At 59.0% G+C, this 17,626-nt stretch overlaps 3 protein-coding genes across 3 annotated transcripts in view; 1 reads left to right on the top strand and 2 right to left on the bottom strand.

Annotated features, from left to right (window-relative positions):
- Positions 1 to 3,433: 3,433 nt before the first annotated feature.
- On the bottom strand, positions 3,434 to 4,305 carry EMC6 (ER membrane protein complex subunit 6). The gene is made up of 2 exons (XM_062175305.1): positions 4,171 to 4,305; positions 3,434 to 3,970 (listed from the first exon to the last, which is right to left on the bottom strand). Exon 2 carries the CDS (start codon positions 3,920 to 3,922, stop codon positions 3,590 to 3,592), a length of 333 nt encoding a protein of 110 aa, XP_062031289.1. The 5' UTR covers positions 3,923 to 3,970; positions 4,171 to 4,305; the 3' UTR covers positions 3,434 to 3,589.
- A 130-nt stretch (positions 4,306 to 4,435) lies between these two features.
- TAX1BP3 (Tax1 binding protein 3) lies at positions 4,436 to 8,664 on the top strand. Its single transcript, XM_062175304.1, has 4 exons — positions 4,436 to 4,572; positions 6,942 to 7,061; positions 7,406 to 7,483; positions 7,730 to 8,664. The coding sequence occupies exons 1-4, from the start codon at positions 4,534 to 4,536 to the stop codon at positions 7,865 to 7,867; spliced, it is 375 nt and encodes a 124-aa protein (XP_062031288.1). The 5' UTR covers positions 4,436 to 4,533; the 3' UTR covers positions 7,868 to 8,664.
- A 66-nt stretch (positions 8,665 to 8,730) lies between these two features.
- Positions 8,731 to 17,626, bottom strand: part of CTNS (cystinosin, lysosomal cystine transporter) — a 31,329-nt gene continuing 22,433 nt past the window's right edge. Inside the window, exons 5-12 of the mRNA XM_062175303.1 lie at positions 14,880 to 14,983; positions 14,645 to 14,776; positions 13,982 to 14,081; positions 13,774 to 13,893; positions 12,576 to 12,746; positions 11,125 to 11,242; positions 10,752 to 10,866; positions 8,731 to 10,420 (exon numbers count right to left, since the gene is read on the bottom strand). Of these exons, the coding sequence (XP_062031287.1) occupies positions 10,366 to 10,420; positions 10,752 to 10,866; positions 11,125 to 11,242; positions 12,576 to 12,746; positions 13,774 to 13,893; positions 13,982 to 14,081; positions 14,645 to 14,776; positions 14,880 to 14,983 (915 nt within the window). The 3' untranslated portion in view covers positions 8,731 to 10,365. The remainder of the gene's footprint in view (positions 10,421 to 10,751; positions 10,867 to 11,124; positions 11,243 to 12,575; positions 12,747 to 13,773; positions 13,894 to 13,981; positions 14,082 to 14,644; positions 14,777 to 14,879; positions 14,984 to 17,626) is intronic.

The following is a 17,626-nucleotide window of genomic DNA, read 5'->3' as shown; positions in this document are numbered from 1 at the left end:
CCTTGCTGGCAACAGTGCTCTCAGCGCACAGAAGGGGCGGTGAGCATCATTCCCCTGGGGGCTGGCAGAGGGGCGTGGTGCCCAGAGCAGGACCCTTTCCAGAGTAGCCCCTTCCCAACCTTGGGGTGGCTGGGATCCTGTCCGTGAGCCCAACCCGCTGAGTACACAGTGAGAAATCCAGGTGATCCAGAGAGCAAACCCTTGGGTTTTATGGGCTATGTTTGGGAGGAAGTTCAAAGGGCAGGGGTCACAGCTGCCGAGGGACTGGTCTGCTTTCTCCTAACCTGGTTTCAGGAAGGCGTGGCAGCAGCCGTCTAACCTGGAGATGGCTCTGGGTGGTCATTCGTTTGGTCGGTCAGGATTTAGGACGTGCCTGTCCTGTGTCATGTGTGGACTCGTGTCGGCACAAGCCTTACTCGGGTGGCCAACCCATCCCGCAGCCGGGACAGGGTGCTTTGTGTTCAGCCGGCAGTGCCCAGACGGGGCTTCCCGGGGGAAGTCGTGTAGAGGTTGAAGTCTGGAAGGTGACGGGCGCATTCTAGTGAGGGGCTACCTGTGCGTGAAGGCGCTCTCACCCCGAGAGGAGCAGCTGAGGAGCGGGGCGAAGGCACTCCGGCTGCAGTAGGTTGTGTGTGGCTTCCTTTCCAATGCTAGCTTTTTAATTTCTTTAAAAAAAGATTCATTTATTGGAAAGGCAGAGCAACAAGGAGAGGGAGAGGGAGAGAATGTTCCATCCACCGGTTTGTTCCACAAATGGCCTCAGCAGCTGGGGAGCCCAGGAGCCCAGAACCCCATCTGGGGTGTTCTGCTGCCTTCCCAGGTGCATTAGCAGAGTGGACTGAAAGTGGAGCAGCTGGGACTGGAACTAGCGCTCCAGTATGGAATGGCGACATTCAGGCGTGGCTTAATGTGCTGCGCCACCATGGCTGCCCCCAGGTTTAGCGTTCATTTGGCAAGGGTTGCCCTGGAAACCTACTGCCTTGGAGGACTTATTCAACCTCATTGTTTCCTCAAGGCCAGCCCAGCCTTCCAGGAGGCCTCTACTGCGTGTCCAGGGTCCCTCGCTCTGAGACGCTTGCGGCCCCGCCCGACTACGGGCAGTGCTGCACTGTGCCCGCGTCTCACCTTTCCCCTGCACAATCTCACTGATCCTACAGACTGGCCGCTAGGGGGCAGACGGGAGGCAGGAGCGGCAAGCCCCGTTAACTACGGGCCCCCACTGCTTCCCGGGAGGGTGAGAGCTCCGGCCCCTCAGGAGCTCCTTCCTCGTCTGTGTATCCCCTGAGTGTCACGTTCGGGCCCAGCCTACTCCTGTCCACCTCGAATTTTCCTAAAGATCGAGAAACGCCTCTGGGCGCACCATGGCTGGAGGGAGACTTGTACACTGGGTGGGCTCAGCATGACATGACAGGGACTCAGCTGAGAGCGAGCCAAGTGCCCTGGCCCTGATGCTGGGGTCTTCCTCCTTCCTCCACGGGAACAGCTGTGAAGGGGGAGCAAGATCTCTGGGTGTCAGAGCACCCAGCCAGTGCTCCTACATCGCGCCACTTGGAAAGGTGTCTTCAATGTCTAGGAGGGCTCCTTCCGGTCTAAGCCACCCCCTCCCTAGAGCTGCAGCTCCCCTCAGGGCAGTCTCCTGGGGCCCCAGGAACACCTCTGTTCTCCCCTTTCTGCCTGCTGTTCCCCGAGGCCAGGGAAGGTGGCAGAGACCGTGGGGGGCGTCCAAGCTGTGCATTCATGTAATTCTAAAACAATAAATAAAAGACATCCATTTTAAACCTGGCCTGATTGTAGAAGACAAGACTGAAAGATGAGTAAGCACTGTAGCATGTTCCTCATTTTCTGGCAGAGACATTCAAATTCAAGCGTGGAGACCCTTGAAATGGGCCCATGTTATGCTTGAAGGCTGGGAAGGCACGGGTCAAACTGACACTTTTCAGTCAACCAGTAGAAGCTGGTGACTCCGGAACCCGGCTTTTAGCCTGTGCCCGGGCGGCTTGATAGATCCCCTCAAGATGCTGCCAACGGGACGGCACTCAGTGCCCAGCGGGGCAGGGTCTGCTCAAGGCCCGGCTTCCTCCCTCCCCTCCGACGCCTGGAGAGAGGGGCAGGCGGGCAGACCTGAACCGGGCGCTTCAGGGGTGGACAGAGGAACAGCTCCTCGGCTTTGTGCCGAGCCTTTTGCCTGGGGCCCGGACAGAATTCAGGCCGGGGTCCCAGATCCCCTTCTATGGTCGGCCACGGGCCACCTATGCTCAGTAAATGAAACGGGCACTTGGGTCCAGGCTCTTGAATTCCCTTCCCATCTAATGATGAAAAATTATCCCACTGCTTCTAACTAACGCCTTCCTCCAACTGCTCTTGGGGTCAAGACCAAACTTGCGAGCGTGGCCCTGCAGCGGGTGGTCCAGGTCCACCCGAGCCTGTCCTCACACAGGCCGCACTCAGCGGTGTTTGCTGCCGCTGTCCTGGGCTTCCATGTCCCCCTGGGCTGGGCCAGGGCCCTACCACTCTCTCCTGAGACCACTCGCCACACTGAGCATTGCTCTCCCCAGGCAGACTATCAATTCTTGGAGCACCCTGTTCGTCACTGCGTCTCTGCAGCAGTATTTACTTCTCGATCAGACACTCGCACTTAAGATAACCCTCCTGAAGAGAAAGGTGATGGATTAACACAGGCAGAGCTATCCCCACGTTAAAACACCCCAGTTTAGCTTGGATTTGCTTTTTCTTATGGGAAAGGCAGCACAGTGTCGCCAGGTGAAAGGGATCTGAAATGACACAATTCTCCCTCCAGGCACACTCGGCCAACAGAGCAAGTTAGGAGACCAAGGCCTGACACCTGGCCCTGGGCCTTCCCAGCGAGCAGCATTTCTGGTCCTCACTGAGCCCCAGCCCCAGCCGCAGCCCCTTAGTAAGGCAGTATACTGCCAGGAGCAAGGGAGCTAGAGGCCGGCGCTGTGGCGCAGTGGGTTAACACCCCGGCCTGCAGCGCCAGCATCTCCTGTGGGCGCCGGTTCTAGTCCCGGCTGCCCGACTTCCAGAACCCAGCTCCCTGGGAAAGCAGCATGCACCCGGAGACTCAGAAGAGGCTCCGGGTCAGCTCCAGCCGCTGCGTCCATAACAGGGAGTGATAAATTAGTGGATGGAAGATCTTTCTCTCTCTCCCTCCCCCCCACTCCCCTCCTTCTCCACCTTCACCCCCACTTCCCTCTCCACCTCTCCCCCCCCTTCCCACTTCCCTCCCCCCCCCCCCACTTCCCTCCCTCCTGTAACAAATTAAAAAAAATAAACAGAATCGAGTGAGATCAAAGCCCACCCAGCACTATCATGCCGTCTATGGCTCCTAGACGCTGGCCAGGTTAGCGCCCAGTCCCCACCTGCTGGCTTCCGCACCCAGCCCGTGCGCTAGAGGAGGAGAGAGGGTCCAACAAAGCGTCTCACACTTCATTTAATCTGAAAACATTACGGGCTCGTCGTCCTCAGAGATAAGTTATGTATAACGTTACAGAACAAGCAGCGAACTCAACACTTTTGAAAACTTCGGCGAGTCTACACGGAGCGCCGCCGACCGGGGTCCCGCCCTCGCTCAGTAGACGTGCACCATGCCGTAGAGGAAGGTCCAGAAGAGGACATAGGTGAAGAGGCCTCCGATGAGTCCGCCCGTGAAGAGCGGCCGCCGCGACTTGAAGTACTTGTTCCACCGCCGGCCCGCCTTGAGGATCAGGAGCAGGGAGAGCAGGACGGAGGCGAGCAGGTAGAAGATGAAGCCGTAGAGGCCGGTGAGGCCGAGGATGCCGGCCGTGGCCCCCGACAGCGCCGACACCGAGGTCCGGCAGTAGTCCAGCACGGCCGCGTTGCCCCGCACGGCTGCCTCGCTGATGAACGGCGGCCCTTCCCTCTTGCCCACCACCGCGGCCATCGCACCCGCCGGGGCTCGGCCTGGGCTCTCTCGCGGAACGAGGCGCGGCTGTGGGGAAAACCGAGTTACAAGTGGCGCCCGGAGCGCGGCGAGAAGGGCCCGTGGCCTCCCACTCCCGCTGGGGCTTCCGAGACCTGGCGCTGGTCCTGGGTCTCAGTCTCCCCAAAGACGCCGAGGACGCTGACGGCTCTTGCCGGCCGGGAGAACAGGGACACGCCTGTGTCCCCTGGCCAGGAGAGCCCCGTTACCTGGAACACGGCGGGCGGGTAGTCCCGGCGTTCCCTCACACAGGAAGCAGGACAGACCTCCGGGGCGCCATCTTGTGCTGGAGGATGCTGGGAGGGCCCAAGCTGCGCATGCGCGCTGGCTCAACTACGTCTCTCGCGCCTGCGCGCCGGGCACGCTCCACCCTCTCCCCGCTTTTCTACGCACGCACCGGGACTTCCGAAAGCCGAACAGCGCTCCGACCGGTGATTGGCTGGAGATCTGTTAACTATTCATAAGGGGGCGTGCCCAGCCAGGGTGCCTTTGTTAACCAGGGAGGGAGCGGCCGCGGCAATCCCAGCTGCGGGCTTCGCTGAGCGGTCCCCGGTTACCAGATTGGGGTCGAGATGTCGTACATCCCGGGCCAGCCGGTCACTGCGGTGGTGGTGAGTGCGCTCGCGCGGGCTCTTTTTCGTTTCGACTTGCCCCCATTTTTCAGAGCGGTAAACTGACACCCAGTCAGGTTGCAAAGCAGCGAACCGGGGCAGGGGCCCGTGCAAACCCGCTGTCAGGGTTCGGGTCTCTGCAGGAGCGCGGCCGCAGCCTCCTCCGGCCACGAAGCTCATTCTGGGGGCTAGGAGCCTCTCGAGGCTCCGGACGGAGGCCAGACGCCGCGCACCGTCGCCCAAGAGGCAGACTCCTTTGGCTTGCCGGCGCGGGGAGCACGGGGGAGCACGGCTCCGGATGCGGGCGTCTGGGAAAGCGCCCCTTCGCAAGGGCTTCGGTGCCCCCAGCTGGGCAGCCGCGGGGGGCGGGCGCCGGCCCGTCGTCCGTGAGTCGCAGCCTCTGGAATGAGGAAGTGCTTCCTCCGCTCCAGCCGGCGCCACCGCCCCGAGGAGCGAGATTTGGGGGTGGGGCTGGCCGGAGGGACGCCCCTGCCCCATTGGAGTGAATGCGCACCCGACCAGCCAGATCCTTCTCTGGCTGCTGGATCCCCAGCCCTTGGGGCCAGGGGCAGGTGTCCCGCCTGGCACCTTCGGCGCGCCGTGTGCCAGGTGCTGTCAGAATAGGCGAAGGGAGAAAGGGAGCTGACACCCACAAGGCAGTGTCCCAGCTGAGTAGGCCCTGGAGGCCACCCCCTCCCCCTCCCGCAGAGTCCCAGAAAGAAGTCCGGTTACGCCCAGCCATAAAGGAAGCCGCCAGGAAGGACCCAGGTCTCCTGCCCAGCTCCCCAGAGGTTTCCGCCTGTGAGAGGTCAAGCCACAGTCCCAGCCCTGGAGCCGCAGGGACTGGCTGTGCTATCTCCCATGGGCTCCTGCAGCCAGCTGAAGAGGCTGCTGATAAAGGTGGCACGAGGGTGAACTTGGAGGAGGCCCTGCTTAGCTACTGACAGCCGTCCTGAGCCTCACCCTGCGGGCACCAGCTTAGCTCTGCAGAGCCCAACAGCTGCCCAGAGGCAAGGGGTCAGTTTTGCTTCTCAAGTGGAATAAAGGTGGTGCAAGGAAGGGGCCAGAGAGCACCCAGCGAGGCAGTGACAGGGCCCTCCCACCGCAAGGGCTGTGCACTTTTCTCACCTTGAGGGCATGTGCTGAGGAGGTGGGATGGGCCTGCAGGAGCCGTCTTTTGGGTACGGGACCCAGTGGGCCTCAGGGTTCATGCTTCCTCCTCCCCACCCCATGTACAGGTGGTCCCAAAGTCTTTCTTCAGGCTCTAAGACTAGGCCACGCCCAGGTCTGCAGCACCAGGAGCCGCCTGGGTGGGCCTGGCCTCTCCCTGACCATCTGCCTCCTGGACACCTTCCCAGATGGCTCCTAGCACTCCAGCCCCACCTGCTCCTCCTCCTGGGTCCCCCCATTGGAATGTTGCCGTGTTCAGCATTCCTGTCCCCTGGCTTCCACCCCAGCCTCTGAGGCACCTGCTCTGATGCCGAGTGGTTGTTCTAGCCTCAAACTTGACCATGCCCTGTCCTACTCCCCAAGCCTGGTCAGCTCCCCTGGGTTCCAGGGTCAAGGCCAGGCAGCCAAACTCCTGATCATCCTCTCAAGACCTGGTTCAAAATGATCCCTCCTTGGTGAAGCCTCCTTAGGGCCGAGCAACCCCCCTACCCCTTACAGCTCCCAGCTTGGATCTGGTGTGGCTCCCAGCAGTGACTTGAGGGTGGCTGCTGAAGGCTCTGAGCACCCCAGCCCCAGAGCATGGTGGGAGAGCCCTAGAACACTTCTCTGCCGCCTGCGCTGTGCATGAGGCAGGGCCTGGGGCTTCAGGAGACCCCTGACCCCATCTGGGACCAGTCTGGTAGTCCTGCATCCCAGACTTCTCCGTCTGGCACCAGCCCCATCTCACCTTGCAGGTGCCGGTCCTGGGCCAGTGTCACAAACGTACAGCATCTGCAGTCCTCTTCTGTCCCAGGCTGATCTGCTCCACTTTGTCCCAGCACCTCCTGCCTTGCTGGTGACAGGCTGGCTCCCAACGGCAGTGCCACCTTTTCAGGGCCTGGCCCTTCCCACCCCGTGTCCTGCCCTGCCGGGGTGGGCCTCTCATCCACAGCAGCCCTGGAGCCCTGGCTCGTGGGACAGGAGGGGCTATGAGCACTTGTGACTAAGACTGGCACCTGAGACTGGGAAGGGGGAGAGTGGAGGACAGGACTGGGTGAGGGGTCAGCCTCCTGGGCTGGGGACCAGCTGCATTCTTGTAGGGGACTCTGGGCCCCACCCCTTGGCACGGCTCGGAGCTGGCCAGAGGCTGCTGCTGGGGACACAAACCAGAGGCCTTCTCTACATGCCCACCGAAGCCAGCTTGCTTTTTTGTTTGCCAGCAAAGAGTTGAAATTCACAAGCTGCGTCAAGGGGAGAACTTAATCCTGGGCTTCAGCATTGGAGGGGGCATCGACCAGGATCCCTCCCAGAACCCCTTCTCGGAGGACAAGACAGACAAGGTGAGGGGACCGGAGGCCTGAGAGGGTGGGCACTGCTTCCTGGGCCTGTGTGGGAAGAGCAGACCCCATCTCAGAGGGTCCAGGAAATGATCAGTTGGGAAAGAGTAGGGGTGGAGGTCGGGAGGAGGGAGGTACCTCCCAGCTGCCCAGGAGGAGCGGGAGGTGGCCCTCAGCCAGGGCTGGGGCATCCCTGGTTGTCTTGGCATAGCCTTCACCAACTGTGTGTGCCAGGGGAGGCTGGGGACAGGGACAGAGGGACAGCTATGGGTGTGCTATGCTGGGCCTCCTCTGTGTATAGGGCCAGTCCAGGGGCCACAGGGCCTGACCCAGGCTTCTCTTCCCAGGGCATTTATGTCACACGGGTGTCCGAAGGAGGCCCTGCTGAAATTGCTGGCCTGCAGATTGGAGACAAGATCATGCAGGTAACAGGTGTCCCAGAGGAGGAAAACACGGCAGGGGCTAGAGGGGTTGAAACATTTGTGGGTGGGGCTGGGAGACACTCACCAAAGCCCGTCGGAGCCCATGCTGGTACTGCCCCGGAGGAAGCTGGCTGTCCTCTGTGTACTTCAGGGACGTTAGGCGGAGGGGTGACCCAGGCCTCTTAAAGCCCCCTGGCCTCTAGATGTCAGAGGGCAGTGGGCTGAGATGGGCTGTTCTCTCTGGGCCAGGTGAACGGCTGGGACATGACCATGGTCACACACGACCAGGCCCGGAAGCGGCTCACCAAGCGGTCGGAGGAGGTGGTGCGCCTGCTGGTGACGCGGCAGTCGCTGCAGAAGGCCGTGCAGCAGTCCATGCTGTCCTAGCAGCCCGCCAGGCTCCCTGGCTCGTGTCTGTCTGTACAGCGACACTACTTCCCACGCGCTATCTGTCCCACGTCCTGCCGCAGCTGATCCCAGAGGTCTGATCCTGCCTCCCTGTCACACTCCCGCCCCCAGCCCGAGGCCTCTGGGACCAGCTGGCTCCCTCGGAAACTGAGGGCTGGGAAGAAGGGTCTGGAGCCCAGTGGCTGCCAGGCTGCAGGGACCCTAGGCTCAGCCCCCAGACCCTGCTGCCTGCACAGCAGTGCCCCAGGGAAGCCGGAAAGACTTCCTAAGAGCTGCCAAAGCTAGGGAAGGCTGGTGGGGGGGACGCCTTTCCCACCCTGCCCTGCCTCCCGTGTCACCTCCGCAGTGCCTGTGCCCCACACTTTCTCCGTGTTGTCCACTAGGGGCTGGCCCCATGCTGCGAGAGGCACTGGGAAGGCCTGCCCCAGGGGAGGCAGGCAGGCCCCTTGTTCACCCCACTTCCCAGGGGTGGCCTCCCTGGGGCCTGCCTGCCTGCAGGATGTAGCAGAGGCCTGAGGTGAACATCTCAGGATTGCCACTGTCCTCCACGCCTGTGGGTTTAACTTTTGTATTTTTTTAGTCACAACTTTGATACAAAGCCTTTTTATCATACTGTTTGGAGATGCCCACTCTGCTCTGTAATTTAGCTTACTAATTCACATCTGGGGCAGCTCCTAGCAAGTGGACCAGCCTCACTCTGGTTACCATGGAAACGGGGCTGGAGGCCACTGTTCCACCCCTTCCGTCTGCCCAATAAACAACGCTGGAATCCATGAGAGCTCTTTGCCAGGGCTGGGGGCGTGGTGTGTGCAGGTGGCTTGGGGCGAGCACAGGGTGGCTGGCTTGTCCCTGGCTGCTCTGAGGCAAAAAGACAAAGCCCGACCATTCCCAGGTCCTCTTACCAGGGAAGCCGAGCTGGTGGGACCTTGGAGCTCCTGTGGAAACCGCTGTAGTGGGCAAGGGCCGCATCTCGATGCACCTGCGCTGGAACTGGGGTGGGGGCCGGGACTGGGCCCTGAATGCCTGAAACCCACCTGTGTAATTCAGTTTCAGCTCCCACCTGGGCTGCGCCTCATACACCCAGGGGGTCATGGGAAACATGCCCCAGCCAGGACACAACCCCAGATGTCCCCAGGGGCTGAGGTCTGGCCAGTTGGGTCCAAGCAGAGTACCCAGCCCCCTGCCTACCAGCCCTGGGAAGGTGTGGCCATTCCTGGACCCGCCTTGCACTGCCAGATGTGATTCTTAAAGAAGAGTCAAGAGTCTGAGATCTTTTAAAGCATATACAGACATCACGGGCTGGCTGTCATCTTCGGCATGTGTTACAACTGGACAAGGATCTGCAGAGCAAGGCCTCCACTGCTGGGCTCCCAGGGGCAGCACGCCCTCCACACCTCACCCGCCCCTGCTTACACCCATAGCACAAGCAGCAGGCCGTGGGACCTGTGAGACCTACCTGGCCCTGGGTGTGCAGGCATCTTGCCCTGCCCAAGAGGGCTCCATGATGGATGATGTGCAGGGTCAGCACTCGGCCATGTTGGGTCAGCAAACCTCACAGCCCTATGCGTTGCCTTACCCGAGGCAAACGAGGCGTCTCCCTAAGCCTCAAGGACTTGGCCCTGCAGGTCCCACACCTGCCTTGGAAACTCGTGAGTGCTTAGAGTGCGCAGAAAACAAACAGGTCAGGTTTAATCGAGGGCATGGGCCCCTCACAGGGATTTTGTAGTAAAAAACAGTGGATTGACAAGCTCAAGGCACCTCCTAGGACCCTCCCCCTCCATTCCACCCACCACAAAGATCAGCTTGGCTGGGAAGGGAGGGGCTGTGCCAGGGGAGGGCCCGTGGAGACTGAGTGACTTGGGCTCAAGTTCTAACTGCAGGCTCCTGAACAGCACAAAGGGGTCTCAGGCAGGGTCTGGGGGATATGAGGGCAGGGGGCCTTCCCCTCACTCCAGGAGCGCTGCTCAGGTAGGTCTGACAGGTCCTAAGGCACAGACTGGCGGAGACAGGGGCAGTAAGGCATGCGCCCATGGGGCCCCCGGGCTCGGGGAAAGTAGAGGTAGGAGAGAGGGCAGAACCAAGTCAGCCACTTGTGAAACCTCCCTCGCCCAGGGCTGCAAGGAGTTAGTGTGATAGGCTCACTGGCCTGAGTCCAGTTCTGAGCCAACCCATGGGCAGCTCGGGGCTGGGAAATACTCTACCAGGCCCTGGCCCGAGCCACTGCTCCTGCAGTGGAGGGAGCCGAGTTAGGCAGAAACAGTGTCCTTCAGCCAAAGCAGCCCAAGGCCTAACCCCGAAGTCCTGGCCCCTCTGCCACCAGCACCAGCACCTCGGTCCGTCGGCCACAGCATCTGGCCCCTGGGTCTCTGAGAACAGCGGTGGCAGCAAAGCACCCTTGGCTGTGCTGGCTATACGGCCAGCCCTTCACGCTGCTCCCAGAAACAATAGCTGTTTGGGGCAAGGCCTCCACTGCAAGCTTAGCGCCCAGTCGTGCCTGAGATGGCTGCCAGACCTGCGGGTGCTGCCTGAAGCCTTAAAGAAAACAGAGATGGTGGCATCAAGATGTAGGAGGGCCAGCAGCATGGCCGGGGAGGACTGTGGAAGGCTGGAGATCTCTGGGGAGCCTGGCAGGGACCGCCGGAGGGCTGGCTGTTGATCTCTGACCAGAGTCTGGCGTCTGTCTGTCCCCAAGGGATGGCCTGGATGCAGACGGGCTGGTTCAAGTTTAAGGTCTTGGGCCCTCGGGGAAAGTGCTCCTCCAGCCAACACACTGGCCAGCTCTGCGCACCAGCCCACTCCTCTGGCCTTCACTGGGCCGGGCCTTCCCCACCAGGTCCCTGGGCGCTAGTTCAGCTGGTCGTACCCCGGTTTCTTTCTGTACAAGCAGAAGTGCTGGATGAAGAAGACGACATCGAAGAAGATGGAGAAGACGCCAAGTCCAAACTTGGTTGGGTCTCCGAAGATCAAGGTCCACTGGTCTGTAACAGCCAGAGGGGACAGACCCTGGTTCTAGACTGGCAGCTCCGGAAGCAGCCGGAGCGCAGGGCCAGGGGCGGGGAGAGGGTCCTCCCCTGCCCAGGAAACCAAATCCTCAGCTACAAAGGCCCCTGTGGGAGTCTCTCCTGGAGCGGGGTGGCGGGGCTGGGATCGGCTTGGAACCAGGCTGCAGGCCTGGTGGGAAGGGGGTCCCCGGAAGCCAGGCCCCCCCTTTGCCTGCAGCCCACTGGATGACTCACCATTGTTGTAGGACTGGAGGAACATCTGGAGGAGGCTGAAGCTGCCCCCGGTGAAGTCCAGGAGCACGTTGCCAATGCTCCAGCCCTCGGTGCTTTTGTAGTAAAAGTTCATGTAGGCCTGGGCCAGACAGACAGAGGCAGTGAGGGGGCTGGGTGGCTGCCGCCTGTGCCTTGTGACTGCTGCTCCAAACAAGAGTGGCTCTAATTCCTCCCACACGTGTGCTTGGCCTCGGCTCCAGTAAACACAGTGACCTTTGGGCTCTGACGAGCCTCGGCTGAGGGAACAGTCTGGGTGGTCCTGGTGTGCACAGAAGGCAAACGCCCTCCTCCAGGCACCCGTGCCCCTCCTAACTGATGGAGGCAGGGACGGATGCCGCCTTCTCTCCTGCTTCCTTGTGGACCAAGCTGTCTCCTGGTCTCCCGACTCCACACATCTGCAGCTGAAGACTTCCCGCACTCAGCCCGCACCACACACTTCCCACTGTGGCGTCCCAGCTCCATCCTTGGACAAGCTGCTGAGTTCTCCTAGACTTAGTTTCCCCATCTGCAGAGTGGAGCTGATGCCCACTTCAGCCTGGCTGGGCTAGTAGCTGGGCCAGCTTGAACATCCCCTTCTTCCTGCTGCCTCTGCCCATGTCCGTCCTCCAAACCATGCTGCCCTCTGGGTCTCCCTGACGGGTGCCCTCTCCCTCCCTCCAGCCTACGAGGGAAGTCTGGGCCCCTTTGCTGGTCTTTTCCCAGTCAGGCCCCTGGCCTTGTCTGCTCCCAGCCTCTTCCGTACCTGCTGCTGCCTCTGCAGGCCCAGACGATTCCAGACCTCTCCAGCTGGGTTCCTTCTTCCCTGGGGCTGAGGACTTAGTTCACCCAATGCCTTCCCCCTGCCCAGGAGCCCTCCCAAGACCCCTGAGACCTGGCCCTCCCCAGCTCCAACACTGTCAATACTGCTGGGCCAGCCCTGGCTCCCTGCTGTCCCCCGCACTTCTGCCTGTGCCTCTGTGCAGGCTAACCCCATCCATCCCTGCCCCAAGCCTGGACTGCCTGCCTGGCTCCCCTCCTGTTCATAGGATTACGTTCTGCTGGCCCTCAGGGTCTAGCCCTGTGCCTGGCCAACACTCCTTCCTTCCTGAGCCCACAGAGCACAAGGTTCCCAGCGCTGGGGTAGCTGAGAACGGAGCTTTCCCACTGGGAATGGGGCAAGTTAAAAGAGGCCCGTGGTTCACAGGTGGGAGTCTGCGGTTGGCTGCTGCTTCCCTTGGGGAAAGATGTATTTGACTCTTAAGTCCCTGGACCTGAGTGGGACTGAGCACTCGGGAGGAGGCTGAGGGCCCTCCCAGGAGGACCCCTCTGTACAGCAGGTGCTTGCCGGGTACCCCACTGGGGGCTTGCTGCTTCCTGTGGCTTCACCTCTCCCCTCACCACCACGTGAAAATGCAGGAAGGCCCTGCGAGTACCTGTGGGAAATACTTGACCAGCGTGACTGCGAGCTTGATGTAGGAGAAGCAGAAGAGAAACTGCAGCCACGTGGTGGCCCCAACCGCGGCCACAATCATGGTGATAAATGCGAAGAGCCAGGAGAGCAGCAGGAAGCCAATGGCTGGCTTGGACACGCGCTGGCCGCCTCGCTGGGAAGGGTAGGGGTAGAGTTGCAGATTAGAGTGATGACTCAGGAGGGGACGGCTTAGAAACTGGGTGGATGATGGGCCATGGGGGAGAGCTGGAGGCTGCGGCTGACCTTGGCAGAGCCTATGCAGAGATCAACAGCCCTATCTGGGCCACGGAACAAGTCAGCGCTGGGCTGGGGCCAGCGGCCAGGTCGGTAGTGGGCAGGGTCACAGCCCCAGCACCAACAAATCCTTTTTACTACCAGGGTCTCCCGTGTAGCCCCTCGTGGACGCTTCTGCTCCTGTCTGCTTTGGGTATGCACTGTGCAGAACGAGGCACCTCTCAGAGCTCACTCAGGAGCAAAGCAAACTGGGAAGTAGACGTCAATACCCTGGAGGCCTGGACCTGGTCCCTGCCCAGCTGTTGACTGTTCTGTGCCCCAAGGGCGCCCGGTCCCTGTAGTCTGACCCTCCACCCCTGCCTTTTCCCGCAAAGGAGGCCTCCTATGGCCAGGCTTCACAGGGAAGGGCAGGGAAACTGGGCATGTGGGGGTCGAAGAGCAGCAGGTGCGTGACAGGGATGCTAGGAGGGAGGCGGCACGACCGCAGGGTGTTGAGAGCACTGCTGCCAACCGGAGGGGTCCTTGGCAACAAGGTTCGGTCCAGGCTCCTCAGCCTGGCGCGTGGGACCCTCCTGAAGGGGGCCTGCTCCCCTACTGGCACCTGTACCCCGGCACACCCATGTGCTCACAGCTCCTCTCGGATGTCCCTCAGCCTCCACAATCTGTGCCGCTGGGGAGAGTGTCCTGCCCTTCCCCTTCCCCGTGGGGACTCCACTCAGCCTTGGACTGAAAGCAAGCGCCTTTCCCTGGCTGCCTCCCAGTCCCTGGGTTTGGGGCCTCCACTGTTTCGACCCCTTCCAGCTCGGACTGGGTCCCTCACTCCAAACTTGGGCTCACGGGTGTCCTCTGTGCCCCGGGCTGGAGCACGGCAGGAAGTGGGTGGGGTGGGTGCTGCCTGGGCCCCGCCGCTCAGCCTGACATCTCACCTCATACATGCAGCACTGCACGAGGACGATCAGAGTGAGGACAACCGCGTGCAGGCTGAAGAAGACGTCATTATTGTCCACGGGGTTCACGCCGTTGGGGTATTTGTGGAGAAACTGCTCCTGGAGGGGTGGGGAGAAGCTGGGCAGTGAGGGGCAGCCCGGCGAGAGGCAGCTTAGGCAGGGCTGTGGAGGGTGGGCAGGGACATACCTTGATGTAGGGCACCCACAGGAGGCCGACGTTGAACACGCTGTAGGCCACAAAGCCTGTCAGGTTCAGGGCCACAAAGTCGAAGCTCAGACCAACAACGCTGTGAGGGGTGGAGGGGACAGAGCCGGGCGGGGTAAGGCCGGGGACCCTGCGGCATGGGGAGAGAGGCAGGTCCCTCCTGCTCTGCAACCCCTGCCCTTTCAGGAAGGGTGCCCTCCCTGCCTCCTGGTCCCAGGGGAAGCAACTCTTTCCTGGCTCTCTGTGAGTCCAGTGTGTGTGTGTCCCCTTGTGTATCCAGCGTGCCTGAAGGGCAGCTTGTGCCCCACCCTAGTCCTTAACATCCTGGCAGGACTGCCTGCTGTCCACGGCTGCAGGACCCATGGCCTCACACCTCAGTCTTCCAGGCCAGGCCAGACCCAGAGCAGAGCAGACTGGGTGGACTTCCTCCCTCTCCGCCCACTCCCCACGTAAATGAGGCGGCTTCACAAGGAGAGGCTGCACTGGGCAAGGATGGGCCCAGAAGTCCAACCCAGGCTCTCAGAGACAGCTCGCCCATCACGACGGGCAGGCCGAGAGAAGAGCAGAGGGGGCAGCCTACAGCCCCACTGGGACGCCCTGTTCTCGTCACCCCGAGCAGCCTCCATGTAAAGCTGGGTAGGTTACCTTTTCCGCCTCCAGTTCTTGATCACCTGCGGGTAGAAGGAGACAGACCAGGCCACAAAGTAGATCCAGCCGATCACCTGGTTTATGATGCTGATGGTGTTGCTGCGGATCACTGAGAAGCGGATCCTGGGGCTAGGAAGGAGTGAGGGGCTGGGATGAGCTGAGGCTGGCCTTCCAAAGACAACCCCAGCTGCCCAGCATGTCCGCCCCTCCCCACGGAAGCAGACTCGCCTACCCGGTCTGGTTGGAGTTATTTTGGTGCAGATAAACGGTGACTTGTCCAACATTTTGCGACGTCACTTGAAAAGTGGAATTTGTCTCTCTGGGAGGCACCACGACCTGTTAGGAAAACTGAATTCAATCCGAGGTCACTTGCAGTTACGCTAGGTCCCATTGCGTGTCTGGCTCCAGAGTGTGCACGAGGGTGTGAGGGACAGATCACATATGGACCCTGCCTTCCAAGAGCTTCCTGAGCCCAGGGAGAAACCCCAGGCTAGCCAGGTAACTTGAAACCCCACACCTCTGTGTCAGACTTTCTGCCCTGGGTCCCTGCCCTGCCTAGCCTCTTCCTCTCACTAGGAACACGATGTCGGGTGAGTTATCTAAACTCTGGCCACAGGCTGCTCATCTGTAAAAGGGGACAACAAACATGCCTACCTTACAGGGCCGCTACAATGCCATCACGTTCACAGTTGGGAGAAGTATCGGAGAGAGATGCAAGATGGCAGAATAGGGAGGGAATTTACTGCTCTAGTCTAGGGGAAGATATTTTTAAAAAAGCAGAGAGGGAGAAAACAGCAGAGGAAACTGTCACAGGGACACTACGAGGAGGGTGTGGACACAACTCAGGACCCAGCAGCCGAGAGCCCAGCACCCGCTCTGGAGAGTGAGGTGAGACCATACTGCAGCAGCCCAAGCCATTTGCAATAAAGCAGCGGGAAGAGCATGGTGTGGGCCCGGCCTGTAGCCCTATGGGGGACAGTGTATCTGCCAAACTAGAGGGCGAAAGAGGGGGGCACGTTTCTCTCTCCCCAACCACCTTGCACTGGCATCCTGTAAGAAGTCGACAGAGGGCAGGCGCCACTTTGGCTGCACGTAAGAGCTGCACCAACTCATGTCGGCACGCCCAGCATCCAGCGAGGGGAGACACCTGGGTCTGGCTGGGAGAACTGACAGGTGACAAGGTGTCACCTTGGACACTCCCTTCACATTGGAGTGCTGAAGAGAGCTCCCTGGTCACACCCACCACATGCCTCTGGGTATTCACTGAAAAAGCGGACACTCCACTAAGCCAGAGAGGGATAGTCCAAAGGTAAAAGCTATCACAGGGAAAATAAAAATAAAACAAAACTAATACCTCTATAAATGCCTAAAAATAAACATAGAAATTCAAGAAACAAGAATAAGACAACATGATGCCCCAAAAGAAGACAACACTTCAATACTAGAATGCAGATGAAGAGATTGAAGAAATGCCAGAAATGGAATTCAAAAAACTGATCGTAGGGTTACTTAGAAGTAATCAGAAGCAAATCCATGAACTAATGAAATCTGTACATGACATGACAGAAAATTTTTCCCATGAAATTGAGATCTTAAAGAGAAATCAAAATGAAATTTTGGAAATGAAGAATTCAATAGGACAAATAAAAAAAAAAATGCAGTGGAAAGCCTTAACAACAGACTCAGTGAAGCAGAAGAAAGAATATCCAAGTTAGAAGACAAATTGCTGGAAATTTTACAGTCAGACCAAAAAAAAAAAAAAAAGAAATTAGAAAACTAAAATATAGTGTTGGAAATCTATAGACTATCAAGCCAATAAAGGAGTCTTAGGAGTTCCTGAAGGTGTGGAAAGAGAGAATGGATTAGAAGGCCTTTTTAGTGAAATAACTACAGAAAACTTCCGCAAATTGGAGAAAGACAGGGACATCCAAGTACAGGAAGCACATAGAACTCTCAGTAGACATAACCAGAAAAGATCTTCACCACAACAGATTGTAGTCAAAATCTCCACAGTAAAACAAAGATTCTAAAAGGTACATGAGAGAAATGCCAGATTACCTTCAGAGGATCTCCAATTAGACTCACAGCAGACTTCTCATCAGAAACCCTACAGGCTAGGAGAGAATGGCAAGATATATTCTAAGTCTTAAGAGAAAAAAAACTGCCAACCCAGAATATTGTACCCTGCAAAACTCATTTATGAATGAAGGTGAAATTATAAAGTCCCTTTGCAACAAACAGAAATTGAAAGAATTTGTCACCACCTGTCCAGCCCTACAAAAGATGCTTAAGGATGTGCTGCACACAGAAACACAGAAGTATGGTTATCACTACTAAAGAAGGTACAGGAAGAAAATCTTCCAGTAAAAGTACAAAGGAAATCCAAAGTAAAAAATAGGGATATTTATCGAAAAATGGCAGAGCAAAGGCATTACTCATCAATAGTAACCTTGAATGTAAATGCTCTCAACTCTTTAGCTAAAGGAAATAGACTGATGAAGAAGCGGGACTTCAGCATGGAGCAGCACGTGCCAATATGACGGGTCCTGCACCCCATGCATCCTGCTCAAAGTCAATAGGAAAGTCTTCAACGTGACCGAAGCCAGCAGGTTCTATGGCCTGGCGGACCATATGGAATATTTGCTGGTAGGGATGCCTCCAGAAGACTGGCAACATTTTGTCTAGATAAAGATGCACTTAGAGGCCGGCGCCGCAGCTCAATAGGCTAATCCTCCGCCTTGCGGCGCCGGCACCCCGGGTTCTAGTCCCGGTCGCCCCTCTTCCAGGCCAGCTCTCTGCTGTGGCCAGGGAGTGCAGTGGAGGATGGCCTAAGTCCTTGGGCCCTGCACCCCATGGGAGACCAGGAGAAGCACCTGGCTCCTGTCATCGGATCAGTGCAGTGCGCTGGCCGCAGCGTGCCAGCCGCAGTGGCCATTGGAGGGTGAACCAACGGCAAAGGAAGACCTTTCTCTCTCTCTT

This window comes from Lepus europaeus, chromosome 18 (assembly GCF_033115175.1).
Source record: "Lepus europaeus isolate LE1 chromosome 18, mLepTim1.pri, whole genome shotgun sequence".
Classification (NCBI taxonomy): Eukaryota; Metazoa; Chordata; class Mammalia; order Lagomorpha; family Leporidae; genus Lepus; species Lepus europaeus.
The sequence above is the reverse complement of the archived record's forward strand: the minus strand, read 5'-3'. Positions and strand labels throughout refer to the sequence as shown.

Bases quoted from the DNA above. Each gene is read 5' to 3' on its own strand.
- EMC6 (XM_062175305.1), bottom strand. From the start codon at position 3,922: ATGGCCGCGGTGGTGGGCAAGAGGGAAGGGCCGCCGTTCATCAGCGAG.
- TAX1BP3 (XM_062175304.1), top strand. From the start codon at position 4,534: ATGTCGTACATCCCGGGCCAGCCGGTCACTGCGGTGGTG. The intron at 4,573-6,941 runs GTGAGTGCGCTC...TTTGTTTGCCAG, and splicing joins AGCCGGTCACTGCGGTGGTG to CAAAGAGTTGAAATTCACAA. The intron at 7,484-7,729 runs GTAACAGGTGTC...TCTCTGGGCCAG, and splicing joins TTGGAGACAAGATCATGCAG to GTGAACGGCTGGGACATGAC.